Raw genomic sequence first — 13,947 nt, forward strand, 5'->3', positions numbered from 1 at the left:
ACCAACATGGAGAAACCCTGTCTCTACTAAAAATACAAAATTAGCCGGGTGTGGTGGTGCATGCCTGTAATCCCAGCTACTTAGGAAGCCAAGACAGGAGACTCACTTGAACCCAGGAGGCAGAGGTGACGTTGAGCCGAGATCACGCCATTGCACTCCAGCCTGGACAACAAGAGCAAAACTCTATCTCAAAAAAAAAAAAAGAAAGAAAGAAACCCTTGGCTGGGAATGGTGGCTCACGCCTGTAATCCCAGCATTTTGGGAGGCGGAGGCAGGCGGATCACGAGGTCAGGAGATCGAGACTATCCTGGATAACATGGTGAAACCCCGTCTTTACTAAAAATACAAAAAATTAGCCAGGCGTGGTGGCGGGTGCCTGTAGTCCCAGCTACTCGGGAGGCTGAGGCAGAAGCATGGCGTGAACCTGGGAGGTGGAGCTTGCAGTGAGTGGAGATCCAGCCACTGCACTCCAGCCTGGGTGACAGAGCGAGACTCCATCTCAAAAAAAAAAAAAAAAAAAGTAAACAATTTAGCCAGCCTGGCCAACATGGTGAAACCCCGTCTCTACTAAAAATACAAAAACATTAGCCAGGTGTGGTGGCACGTGCCTATATAATCCCAGCTACTTGAGAGGCTGAGGCGAGAGAATCACTTTAACCCGAGAGAGAGGAGATTGCAGTGAGCCAAAATCGCGCCACTGCACTCCAGCCTGGCGAATTCAGCGAGACTCCGTCTCAAAAAAAATTAATTTAATTTAATTTTTAAAAAAGTAGTTTGGGCCGGACACAGTGGCTCACATCTGTAATCCCAGCAGTTTGGGAGGCCAAGGTGCCTGGATCAGATGAGGCCAGAAGTTCGATAGCAGCCTGGCCAACATGGCAAAACCCTGTATCTACTAAAAATACAAAAATTAGCTCAGTGTGGTGGCGGGCGCCTGTAATCCCAGCTATTTAGGAGGCTGAAGCAGGAGAATCGCTTGAACCTGGGAGGCAGAGGTTGCCGTTGGCTGAGATCACCATACTGCACTCCAGCCTGGCTGACAGAGGGAGACTACATCTCAAAAAAAAAAAAAAAAAAAGCAAATTAAACCAGGTACTAATTTGTATCTTGTCAAATATCTGAAACCTTTTAGAGAATGGAACACTCAATGTTCAAGGGGTGAGAATTGGTACAATTTCATCAAAGAGCAACTTGGTAACAGCTATCAAAATGTTTAAATGTATTTTATCTACTCTTTGACTTAGCAATTCTACTTCTAGAAATGTACCCTACAGATATTCTGGCAAAAATACGTGAAGATCCACATTTTTAAAGGTTTTTTTTTTTTTTTTTTTTTTTTTTGAGACGGAGTCTGGCTCTGTCGCCCGGGCTGGAGTGCAGTGGCCGGATCTCAGCTCACTGCAAGCTCTGCCTCCCGGGTTTACACCATTCTCCTGCCTCAGCCTCCCGAGTAGCTGGGACTACAGGCGCCCGCCACCTTGCCCGGCTAGTTTTTTGTATTTTTTAGTAGAGACGGGGTTTCACCGTGTTAGCCAGGATGGTCTCGATCTTCTGACCTCGTGATCCGCCCGTCTCGGCCTCCCAAAGTGCTAGGATTACAGGCTTGAGCCACCGCGCCCGGCCAACACATTTTTAAATGTTGATGGCAACATTGTTTGAAAATGGTAAAAGACCGTTGGTCAAGTTGGTCATGGTGGCTCATGCCTGTGATCCCAGCACTTTGGGAGGCCAAGGCAGGTGGATCACCTGAGGTCAGGAGTTCTAGACCAGCCTGGCCAACATGGTAAAACCCTGTCTCTACTAAAAATACAAAAATTAGCCGGGCGTGGTGGCAGGCACCTGTAATCTCAGCTACTAGGGGGACCAAGACAGGAGAATCGTTTGAACCCAGGATGCGGAGGTTGCAGTGAGCCAAGATCGCGCCATCGCACTCCAGCCTGCGGGGGACAAGAGTGAGACTTTGTCTCAAAAAAAAAAAGAAAAAGAAAGAAAGAAAATGGTAAAAGACTAACGACCTAAAATGGTAAAAGACTAACAACCTACGTGTCCCTCAATAAGGAACCTGTGAAATTATGAAAAATACATTCAATGGAATACCATGTAGCCATGAAAAAAAATGAGTTAGATCTATATGTTCTGACTTGTAAAGATCTCCAATATATATTAAATGAAAAAGGGCACAGTGCAAGATACGGATGGTATGATTCCAGTTGTGTACACACACAGACACACACATCACATTTGCTAATTATGATTAAGTTTTAATATACTGCATATAAATAATACATACTATATATGTTTATGTTCCATGTTATATATTGTTTTGTATATTATATAATTATACCTTAGAACTATGTAGTATAAAATAAATTATAGGTATTATAGTATTTGTAATGCAGTACGGGGCCAGGGATGGTAGCTCAGGCCTATAATCCCAGCATTTTGGGAGACTGAGGCAGGAGGCTTAAGGCCAGGAGTTTGAGAGCAGCCTGGGCAACATAGCAAGATTATATCTTTACAAAAAATATACATATATTATATATAACATGTTTTATATATTATATATAATATATAACATGTTTTTTATATATTATGTTATATATATTATATAACACATATATAACATATATTATATATATAAAACATATATATATGGGTTTTTTTTTGAGATGGAGTTTCGCTCTTGTTGCCCTGGCTGGAGTGCAATGGTGTGATCTCGGCTCACAGCAACCTCCGCCTCCCGGGTTCAAGCCATTCTCCTGCCTCAGCCTCTGGAGCAGCTGGGATTACAGGCATGAGCCACCATGCCTGGCTAATTTTGTATTTTTAGTAGAGACAGGGTTTCTCCATGTTGGTCAGGCTGGTCTCAAACTCCCAACCTCAGGTGTAGATCTACCCACCTCAGCCTCCCAAAATGCTGGGATTACAAGCGTGAGCCACTGTGCCCAGCCTACAAAAATATTTTTTAACTTAGTCAGGTGCGGTGTAGTCCTAGCTACCCAGGAGGCTGAGGCAGGAGGATTACTTGAGCCCAGGATGTCAAGGCTCCAGTGAATAATGAATGTACCACTGTATTCCAGCCTGGGCAAGAAAGCAAGACTTTATCTCAAACATAAATAAATAAATAAAGTTTACTTTTAAAGTAAATCCTAATAGTTTACCATGAGTTCAAGAGCAAAGTCTGTAGGCAATGCATTTATTTTGTTCAAGTTATAGTCAGTTGTACATATTAGGCACTCAAAAAATATTTATGGACAAATGGAATAGCTGTTGAATGGACAAATAAACATAGACATTAACTAGAGTAACAATCAGTTTTTTTTTTGTTGTTTTTTTTTTTGTTTTTTTTTTTTGTTTTTTTTTGAGACAGAGTCTCGCTCTGCCGCCCAGGCTGGAGTGCAGTGGCCGGATCTCAGCTCACTGCAAGCTCCGCCTCCCGGGTTCACGCCATTCTCCTGCCTCAGCCTCCCGAGTAGCTGGGACTACAGGCGCCCGCCATCTCGCCCGGCTAGTTTTTTGTATTTTTTAGTAGAGACAGGGTTTCACCGTGTTCGCCAGGATGGTCTTGATCTCCTGACCTCGTGATCCACCCGTCTCGGCCTCCCAAAGTGCTGGGATTACAGGCTTGAGCCACTGTGCCCGGCAACAATCAGTTTTAAAAGTATAAAGAGGGCCGGGTGTGGTGGCTCACACATGTAATCCTAGCACTTTGGGAGGCTGAGGTGGGTGGATCACTTGAGGTTAGCAGTTCAAGACCAGCCTGGCCAACATGGTGAAACCCCATCTCGGGTGAAAAATACAAAAATTAGCTGAGTCTGGTGGTGCACGTCTGTAGTCCCAGCTACTTGGGAGGCTGAGGCAGGAGAATTGCTTGAATCCGGAAGGCGGAGGTTGCAGTGAGCTCAGATCATGCCGCTGCACTCCAGCCTGGGCAACAGAGCAAGACTCCATCTTGGGGGAAAAAAAAAGTATAAAGAGATTTCTAGAGTGTGCAGGAAGCTGAAGTGGCTGGTTCTAGAGATGACAGAATTAGCTGTAAGAAATCAGAGCACAAATCTGGGCAAGAGGAACCACCCTAGCTTGGTTACTAGAGGGAGAAGAGGCTTGCCACCAGGAGGAGTAAGTACAATAAGGAAACAGACAGAGAACAGTTCCTAGAGATTTATTATAATCTGTTTCTTCTTTGGCTTTTTGCTTTCCCCATATGCACACATAATAGAGATTTCTATAATCTCCATTCTTCTTCGGCTTTTGTTTTGCCACATACACACACATACTCAAATAATCAAGTGGCCTAAACACAGAGATTATAAACCAATCAGTAAGAAATCCGAAGCCCTACCAGTCTACCCCTCCCTGACCCTGCATCTGATGTGAGGCCATAGTCAAGTGCCTAGAAGGAAGACAAGCTTGAAGGATGACCCTTAATAAAGAGCTTCTAGGAAAGTTCAGAGGTGTCAGAGGAACTTGGTGCACAGCCAAAGTACTGACAAAGGCCTAGGCGCTAGCTTTCCAGAACAACTGGAAAATAGCCACAGCCGCCTTCCCAGCTTTGCTGTAGTAGAAAGTTAATTACTTGTTGCGTCCACACTGTCAGAATCATCCTAGAGGAAAAAAAAAAAAAAAACAGACAAAGCACCTGTAGACCCTGCAAAACAGGAACATTTGTGTTAACAAATAAACTGCTCCCTCCCTCCTGCTCTCCAAGTTTCTTTTTGTGATTTCCTAAACCACCCAACCTAGGAGGCTAATATGAAGGTTTTAACTTACTTTGGATATTAAGTAAACCAATGCTACTTTGTCTTACATCAATAGTTTCCAGATTTTTTTTTTTTTTTTTTTGAGACAGGGTCTTGCTTCATCACCCAGGCTGCAGTGCAGTGGCGTGATCTCAGCTCACTGCAACCTCTACCCCACAGTCTCAAGTGATCCTCCCACCTCAGCCTCTTGAGTAGCTGGGGTTATACGCTACCATGCCTGGCTAATTTTTGTATTTTTGGTAGAGACAGGGTTTTGCCCGATTGCCCAGGCTGGTCTCAAACTGCTGAGCACAATCAATCCACCTGCCTTGGCCTCCCAAAGTGCTGGGATTACAGGCGTGAGCCACCACACCCACCCTAGTTTCAGAATTTTAATTAATGCTATTGCTCCTTACAGCTGTAAAGATGCTCAGCAGGGCCAGGTCTTCTCTAGGATGGAGAAACAGAGGGGGAGATGGAAAGCAGGAGGGTCTTGCTAGGGTTTTCTAAAGTCTGGAGAAGAATATTAGCCTTCTTGGGCCAGGCACGGTGGCTCACACCGGTTAATCCCAGCACTTTGGGAGGCCAAGGAGGGTGGATCACCTGAGGTCAGGAGTTCAAGACCAGTCTGGCCAACATGGCAAAACCCTGTCTCTACTAAAAATACAAAAATTAGCCAGGCGTGGTGGCGGGTGCCTATATTCCCAGCTACTCAGGAGTCTGAGGCAGGAGAATCGCTTGAACCCAAGAGGCAGAGGTTGCAGTGAGCTGAGATCAGGCCACTGCACTTCAGCCTGGGCAACAGAGCGAAACTCCTCCCCCATGCCCCCCCAAAAAGAATATTAGCCCTCTTGGGTCAAATTCAAATTTGGTTAACAGGCACTGAGAACTACTGTGTGCTAGGAACTGGGATAGGAGCTCTCTGGTGGGTTAATTTTAAGGGCTACAAAGAAACTGAAGGGTTGAGGGGAAGGCTTTACTTACGTCCAAATCATCCATGGCAGGTGGAGGTCTCTTGGTGCTGACCTTCTGCAAAAGCTAGTGGGAAGAAAAAATAACCATAAGGGAGAAGGGAGTGAGGGAAGAACAATCTGCACACTGATGGGCCATAGAAGAATGGCTGCAGCCAGACCGGTCAGGCAACTGCTCCCATCTTTAAAACATCACTGGAATGAATTTGAGAAAAGTAAATTGATCCCCTTCTTAAAAAAATTTAAACACAAAGACACACACAGAGCATCCTCCTTACAAATCCATCCTCCTTACAAGATTGGAATCGGCTAGTGTTTTTATAACTGAAACCAAATAATATAACAATACAGTGTGTGATTTATTGGGAGCCAATGATTTATGATGTGAATTTTTATACTGCTAGTTTTAACTTCCCACGAAGTTGTCTGGCTCAAGAACACACACACACACACACGCAGGCCAGGTTTGGTGGCTCACATTTGTAATCTCAGTACTTTGGGAGGCTGAGACAGAGGAGGCTGAGGCTAGGAGTTCCAGACCAGGCTGGCCAACATGATGAAACCCCATCTCTACCAAAAATACAAAAAAAAAATTAGCCAGGGGTGGTGGCGCATGCCTGTAATCCCAGCCACTCAGGTGGCTGAGGCACAAGAATCGTTTGAACCTGGGAAGTGGAGGTTGCAGAGAGCTACTGCACTCCTGCGTGGGAGACAGAGCAAGACTCCGTCTCGAAAAGAAAACCACACACACAGGACGGGCACAGTGGCTCTCGCCTGTAATCCCATCACTTGGGAGGCTGAGGCAGGTGGATCACCGGAGGTCAGGAGTTCGAGACCAGCCTGGCCAACACGGTGAAACTCGGTCTCTACTAAAAAAATACAAAAATTAGCCAGACGTGGTGGTGGGCACCTGTAATCCCAGCTACTCAGGAGGCTGAGGCAAAATTGCTTGAACCCAGAGGCAGAGGTTGCAATGAGCTGAGATCGTGCCATTGCACTCCAGCCTGGGTGACAGAAAACCATACACACACACACACACACACACACACACACACAGAAAATAGGAGAACAAGAATTACAGAAAAGTGGAAAAAGCTTTTGTCAAACGTCTTCAGAATACAGGCTCCACACTGAATAAGTGAATCAATGTGTATATAATTTCAATAATATTCTTTCCTCTCATCCCTATTAAATAAACATTGCACAAAATAGGTAAAGAACATCAGCATCAATGCGTAACCTGCCTAGAGAGCTTGCATATCTCTGCGTGGCCCCAGTGACAATCCTCCAGAGACATGTGTGCAGAGAAACACAAAGAATGATCAAGTGAGCAGAACACAGCAGGTACTCTCTCTTACCTCTGCATAATGTTCCACCTGAGCCAGCTCCACCTCTTCATCCCCTTCCCAGTCTCTCCAGTTATCAAAGTCCACAGACAGCCACACTGGCTGCAAGAAGAAGCGCCAAGAGTCACAGGCCCGGAGGGCAGGAGCAGGAGTGTGTGGGAGAGTGTGAGCATATGCATGGGAGCACACTTGGGGAAAAGAGGGTCGATAGGTCCATAGTCTTCCCAACTGCACCCCTTTGACCAGCCCCCTTCAGGTTCCCATGTCATCATCATCATTCACAAAGATTTACCATGAACCTGCTAATCTACACACAAAGCTAGGCATGATAGGGTCTGAAAATCTCAGAAGTCCTACCCTCCAGCCAGGCATGGTGGCTCATGAGTATAATCTCAGCACTTTGGAAGGCCAAGGCAGGAGGATCACAAGGTCAGGAGTTCGATACCAGCCTGGCCAATATAGTGAAACCCCGTCTCTACTAAAAGTACAAAAATTAGCCGGGCGTAGTGATGGGCGTCTGTAGTCCCAGCTACTTGGGAGGCTGAGGCAGGAGAATCGCTTGAACCCGGGAGGCAGAGGTTGCAGTGAGCCAAGATCATGCCACTGCACTCCAGCCTGGGTGACAGAGCAAGACTCCATCTCAAAAAAAAAAAAAAGAAGAAGAAGGCTGGGCATGGTGGCTCACGCCTGTAATCCCAGCACTCTGAGAGGCCGAGACAGGTGGATCATGAGGTCAGGAGTTCAAGACCAGCCTGGCCAACATGGTGAAACCCCATCTCCCTATTAAAAATGCAAAAATTAGCCGGGTGTGGTAGTGGGTGCCTGTAATCCCAGCTACTCGGGAGGCTGAGGCAGGAGAATTGCTGGAACCCGGGAGGTGGAGGTTGTAGTGAGCTGAGATCGCGCCATAGCACTCCAGTCTGGGTGACAGAGCAAGACTCCGTCTTAAAAAAAAAAAAAAAAAAAAAAGAAGGAGAAGAACTCCTACCCTCCAGGAGCCAATTGACTGAAGAGACAATACATCTAGAAAGATAATTGTATCATAAAGCAACATAGGAGTCAACCAACAAGACAGACATGCTGCAGCCGGGCGCAGTGGTTCACACCTGTAATCCCAGCACTTTGCAGGGCCAGGGTGGGTGGATCACCTGAGGTCAGGAGTTCAAGACCAGCCTGGCCAACATGCTAAAACCCCATCTCTACTAAAAATACAAAATTAGCTGGGCATGGTGGCACATGCCTGTAATGCCAGCTACTTGGGAGGCTGAGGCAGGAGAATCACTTGAACCTAGCAGGTGGAAGCTGCAGTGAGCTGAGATCATACCACTGCACTCCAGCCTGGGCAACAAGAGTAAAACTCTGTCATGAAAAAAAAGAAAAAAGACAAGCTACATTCCATGGAGTCAGAGACAACCCTTCAAGGTCCATTTTCCAAAGTTTCCACATTTATACAGGGAAGAAGTTATTCACTCCTTCATTCAAAAGATATTTATTGGTCAGGTGCAGTGACTAACACCTGTAATCCCAGCATTTTGGGAGGCCGAGGCAGGTGGATCACTTGACATCAGGAGTTTGAGACCAGCCTGGCCAACACAGTGAAACCCCAGGTTGGAGTGCAGTGGCATGATCTCGATTCACTGCAACCTCCACCTTCCGGGTTCCAGTAATTCTCCTGCATTAGCCTCCAGAGTAGCTGGGATTACAGGCACGCGCTACCATGCTTGGCTAACTTTTGTATTTTTAGTAGAGACGGGGTTTCACCACGTTGGCCAGGCTGGTGTCAAATTCCTGACCTCGTGATCTGCCCGCCTTGGTCTTCCAAAGTGCTGGGATTACAGGCATGAGACACCGAACCTGGCCCCTGCCTTTTTTTTTTTCCTTTTTTTTGAAACGGAGTCTCACTCTATTGCCCAGGCTGGAGTGCGGTGGTGAGATCTCAGCTCACTGCAACCTCTGCCTCCTGGGTTCAAGCAATTATCCCGCCTCAGCCTCCCGAGTAGCTGGGACTACAGGCTTGCACCACCACGTCCGGCTAATTTTTTGTATTTTTAGTAAAGATGGGGTTTCGCCATGTTGGCCAGGCTGGTCTTGAACTCCTGACCTAAAGCAATCCACTCACCTCAGCCTCCCAAAGTGCTGGGATTGTGACCACCTCTCCCAGCCTCCCATTTTTCAACAGAAGCTTATAGTCTGGATTTTTACAAGATGCACATTTTTAAATGTTAGCAACTAATAAAAAATGTTTAACGTCAGTAATGAGTCAAAATATTTTCTTTTTTTTTTTTTTTTTTGAGATGGAGTCTCGCTCTGTTGCCAGGCTGGAGTGCAGTGGTGCAGTCTCAGCTCACTGCAACCTCCGCCTCCTGGGTTCAAGCGATTCTCCTGCCTCAGCCTCCCAAGTAGCTGGGATTACAGGCACGCGCCATCATGCCCGGCTAATTTTTGTATTTTTAGCCTAGCCTTAAAATAATTTTTGACAATGTAAAGATTAAAACAGGCTAGGCAGGGTGGCTCACGCCTGTAATCCCACCACTTTGGGAGGCCGAGGTGGGTGGATCACGAGGTCAGGAGATCAAGATCATCCTGGCTAACACGGTGAAACCCATCTCTACTAAAAATATAAAAAATTAGCTGGGCGTGGTGGCAGGCACCTGTAGTCCCAGCTACTCAGGAGGCTGATGCAGGAGAATGGCGTGAACCTGGGAGGCAGAGTTTGCAGTGAGCCGAGATCACACCACTGCACTCCAGCCTGAGCGACAGAGCGAGACTCCATCTCAATTAAAAAAAAAAAAAAAAAAAAAAAGATTAAAACAAATCTGAGAGCCAGATCCAGCTATCAGGCAGTTTTCAACCTTTAAAGAGGATACATTGGAGGGCCTTAAGTGGGAGAGTGTCAGGGTCAAATGTGTGTTTTAGACAGACCATGCTGGGGGCAATGCAGAGGATGGACTGAAAATGAGACTGAAAATACCCGACAAACTTCTCACCATATGTTGGATGAGGCTTGAACTAGGAAGAATTTAAGTAGTGAATTCATTAATATTTAGGAGTCAGTAAAGCCTGGTTATAAGCCACTAATAGCAATAATAAGATTAATCAGGGGCAGGTATGGTGGCTCATGCCTGTAATCCCAGCACCATGGGAGGCTGAGGCAGGTGGATCACCTGAGGTCTGAAGTTTCAGACCAGCCTAGTCAACATGGCGAAACCTCATCTCTACTAAAAATACAAAAATGGCCAGGCACGGTGGCTCAGGCTTGTAATCCCAGCACTTTGGGAGGCTGAGGCGGGCGGATCACCTGACGTCAGGAGTTCAAGACCAGCCTGGCCAACATGACAAAACCCTGTCTCTACTAAAACTACAAAAATTAGCTGGGCATGGTGGCGGGCACCTGTAATCCTAGCTACTCAGGAGGCTGAGGCAGGAGAATCACTTGAACCCAGGAGACAGAGGTTGCAGTGAGCCGAGTTCACGCCACTGCACTCTAGCCTGGGTGACAGAGGGAGACTGCCTCAAAAAAATACGAAAAATTAGCTGGATGTGGTGGTGCACACCTGTAATCCCAGCTACTCAGGAGGTTGAGGAAAGAGAATTGCTTGAATCCAGGAAGTGCAGGTTGCAGTGAGCTGAGATGGTGCCATTGCATTCCAGCCTGGGCAACAAGAGAAAAACTCCATCTCAAAAAAAAAAAAAAAAGAAAGAAAGAAAGAATAACACTGATCAATTAATTTCTACAGTGGAAACTACTTCTGGGACTGGAATATAAAAAAACAGAATTGGCCGAGGCCGGGTGCCATGGCTCATGGCTGTAATCCCAGCACTTTGGGAGGCCGAGGCAGGAGGATCAACTGGTCAGGAGTTTGAGACCAGCCTGGCCAACATGTTGAAACCCCGTCTCTACTAAAAATAGAAAATTAGCCGGGTGTGGTGGCGCATGCCTGTAATCACAACTACTCGGGAGACTGAGGCAGGAGAATCTCTTGAACCTGGGAGGTGGAGGTGTAGTGAGCCGAGATCATGCCATTGCACTCTAGCCTGGGCAACAAGAGCAAAACTCCGTCTCAAAAATAAAAAACTAAAATAAAAATAAATGAGAGAGACTAATACAGTTGGGAAAAAAAAGATTAGGCAGGACTTGGTGAGTGATTGAATGTTGGCTGGAAAGGAGGCAAGGACGATCCCAGCTCTAACCTGGGTGCATGGAGAGAAGGAGCAGGCCACTTTCCATACACCTACCTTGATATCCTCCTTGGTAAGCCGGGGCCAGGCCACCTTTTCCTTCCATTTCCTCACAAAGCAAGTAATAGAGCGGGAAGAGCGCTTATCCTGGGAGTCCTGCCAGATAGAGAGCCTCATTCTTAGGGTCTGGGGTTTAGAATTAATCTCCAGTTTCCCTGGGCAGCCCGGTTTCCATCCACACCTTACTGTCCCATCCCACCCTTACCTTGGAATTCACTTTGGCATAGAACTCAATCTCATTGTACAACTCCACTCCATCGTCATTCTTGCAGCTGAGGAGACAATGAAGCTGAGGAGATGCAGAATACTCTGTGTGGGGACATTAGGAGAAGAGGGAGGTTCCCGGGAAGCCAGGCCCTCAGAGGGGAAGGCCACTACCTGAACACAATGCGATGATCCTCAATAAGCACGTGGACATCGGTGCTGTCCTCAACACAAAACTCCATGAACACATACTTGGGCCTGTCATACCACAGGGTCCGGGCGTGCTGCCTAAAGAGAAGTTGAGTTGGGGCTTCATAGGGGTGGGAGAGGGAAGACTGAGGGCATTTGGGAAAGACGGAAGCAGGAGACTACCCAGGGATGTTTGATGCCACAGTTTTTTCAAAGTGGAGCTAAATGAGACAGAAGGGGTGAAAGGGAAGGGAATGACAGGAGTGGGTGGGTGTGGTGAGTGTGAACCTGGGAAGAATAGAACGTGCCAGACTAGGAAAGTAGGACGTCAGGGAGAACATTCAGGTCACACCTTCCTTCACCCCACAGTTACAGAGACCAGGGGTCTGGGGCTCCCATGGGGCCTCACAGAACCTGGAGCGCCCAGAAGACCTGGAGCAGGGAATCTCCAGGGAAAAGGGCCAGGGGGAGCACCGGAGCCGGAAACACTCACCGTGCCATTGCGGCTCCCGCTCCAGGGTGGCATTTAGAGTTCCAGGCAGGGGCCGCTATCTTTAGATCCTGGGGACGCCCCCAGCAGCTGCCTCCCCTTATATGGTCGGGAAAACAGTTGAGAGGAACAGAGAACATGACCTGGCAGCCAAGGGATCTGCACTCTGGAGATACTCTGGGAGAGCTTAATCCTTGCAGCCCTTCACCCTGGGGTCTTCAGAAACGCACAGACTAGGAATAGACAATCCATCTGCTGGAACCAGGGCAAAGGCTGCCCTAGACGCTACACGCAGGGAATGACTTTTCCCCGGTATCATTCACCTGTTTCTCCAAAGCTGTGTGCTCAGTGTCTGATTCACAATAGGTGCTCAATAAAACATTATTGTCCTGAATTAAATCCCCTGGGAAAGGGCACCCTCGGGGACTTCGGAACTTCAGGCTCCGCCCACCACTCCTCTGGGGTTCAGGCCAACACGCCGTTGCCATAGCAGCAGGGGGGGCGCGGCTGACGTGCTGCCGGGTTTCCGGGAAGATGGCGGCTGTCGAAGCGGCTGCAGAGCCGGTAACAGTGGTGGCGGCTGTTGGGCCAAAAGCGAAAAACGAAGAGGAGGAGGAAGAAGAGCCGCTGCCACCGTGCGAGGCGGTGCGCTGGGCCCCGGTGGGGGCGGTGGCGGAGGCCGGGCCTGGAGCAACTGCGTTTTTCGAAGAGACGGCGGCCGAGGAGCCTGGCGCGGTCCCGGGCTCCCCGCCGGATTCGCCGGGCCGGACGCTGCGGCGGCTGCGGGCAGAGCGGCGGCGGCTGGACTCCGCGCTGCTGGCGCTGTCCTCGCACTTCGCGCAGGTGCAGTTCCGCCTGCGACAGGTGGTGCGCGGGGCGCCCGCGGAGCAGCAGCGCCTTCTGCGTGAGCTCGAAGACTTCGCCTTCCGCGGCTGCCCTCACGTCCTAGGTTACGAAGGGCCCGGCGACCCCGCCAGCGATGAGGGCGATGGGCTGCCAGGAGACCGGCCACGGTTGCGGGGCGAGGACCAGGTGAGTGGTCGGAGCCGGGCCGCGAGGGATATGGGAATAGGGGGGTCGTGTGGGTGGCGATCCAGACCCGGATGATGGTGCATGAGGGGAGAAGCCTCCCCGACTCGGTTGGTGAGTACGTGTGTCGGAGACCAAGAGACTGGAGTGCGGGGCCGGCTGAAGGGCAAGAGGACAGAGGCCTGGGAAACTGAGGGTGAGCGGTGTGCACGAAAGATGTGGAGAGATGCCGGTGCGTGATGACGTGAGGGGTAGAGGAGCGGTGAGCGAAGTGAGTCGTTGAGAGGGTAGCAGAGCAGCCAAGAGCAGTGCTGCACCCACTCACCTTTACCTCACATATCTAAGTCTTGAACACTTATACTGCTAGAGGACCCCAACTCTGGGGATTGGGAAAATTGGCAAAGGAAAGGACAGTGAGTTGGAATCCATGGAAATTTAGGTTAACTCCCTGTCCCTGCTTTCCTGAAATCTAGGCAGTCTTTACACTTCTCTGGGTGGGAGTTTGGGTTAACAGCAGGGTCTCTTAGTAACTGAAATAAACACAACTCTTGATTATATAAATTTCCTAATGTTGGAATTTTTTAAGGGACGGGGGGAGTCTTGGTATGTTGCCCAGGCTGGTCTCGAACTCCTGGTCTCAAGCCGTCCTCCCACCTCAGCCTCAGGACTACAGGCGTGCGTTACCGTGCAGGCTATAATGTTGAAATTTTTTTTTTTTTTTTTTTTTTTTTTTTTTTTTT

General features: G+C 48.3%; 2 protein-coding genes across 5 annotated transcripts in view; one reads left to right on the forward strand and one right to left on the reverse strand.

Annotated features, from left to right (window-relative positions):
• Positions 1-4,146: 4,146 nt before the first annotated feature.
• Positions 4,147-12,663, reverse strand: PTGES3L (prostaglandin E synthase 3 like). Of its 3 annotated transcripts, XM_025362696.1 has the most exons (7): positions 12,182-12,663; positions 11,674-11,787; positions 11,501-11,567; positions 11,293-11,391; positions 7,069-7,158; positions 5,724-5,777; positions 4,147-4,604 (listed from the first exon to the last, which is right to left on the reverse strand). In XM_025362696.1, exons 1-7 carry the CDS (start codon positions 12,316-12,318, stop codon positions 4,569-4,571), a joined length of 597 nt encoding a protein of 198 aa, XP_025218481.1. In that variant the 5' UTR covers positions 12,319-12,663; the 3' UTR covers positions 4,147-4,568. The 3 variants fall into 3 exon arrangements, with proteins under 3 accessions (XP_025218481.1, XP_025218482.1, XP_025218483.1); XM_025362697.1 differs by lacking the exon at positions 11,293-11,391; XM_025362698.1 differs by lacking the exon at positions 11,674-11,787 and having other exon boundaries at positions 12,182-12,318.
• Positions 11,894-13,947, forward strand: part of RUNDC1 (RUN domain containing 1) — a 13,440-nt gene continuing 11,386 nt past the window's right edge. For both annotated transcript variants that reach the window (XM_025362694.1, XM_025362693.1), the window contains exon 1: positions 11,894-13,210. In XM_025362694.1, coding sequence (XP_025218479.1) covers positions 12,713-13,210 — 498 coding nt within the window. In that variant the 5' untranslated portion in view covers positions 11,894-12,712. The remainder of the gene's footprint in view (positions 13,211-13,947) is intronic.

This window comes from Theropithecus gelada, chromosome 16 (assembly GCF_003255815.1).
Source record: "Theropithecus gelada isolate Dixy chromosome 16, Tgel_1.0, whole genome shotgun sequence".
In the NCBI taxonomy this organism is placed as follows: Eukaryota; Metazoa; Chordata; class Mammalia; order Primates; family Cercopithecidae; genus Theropithecus; species Theropithecus gelada.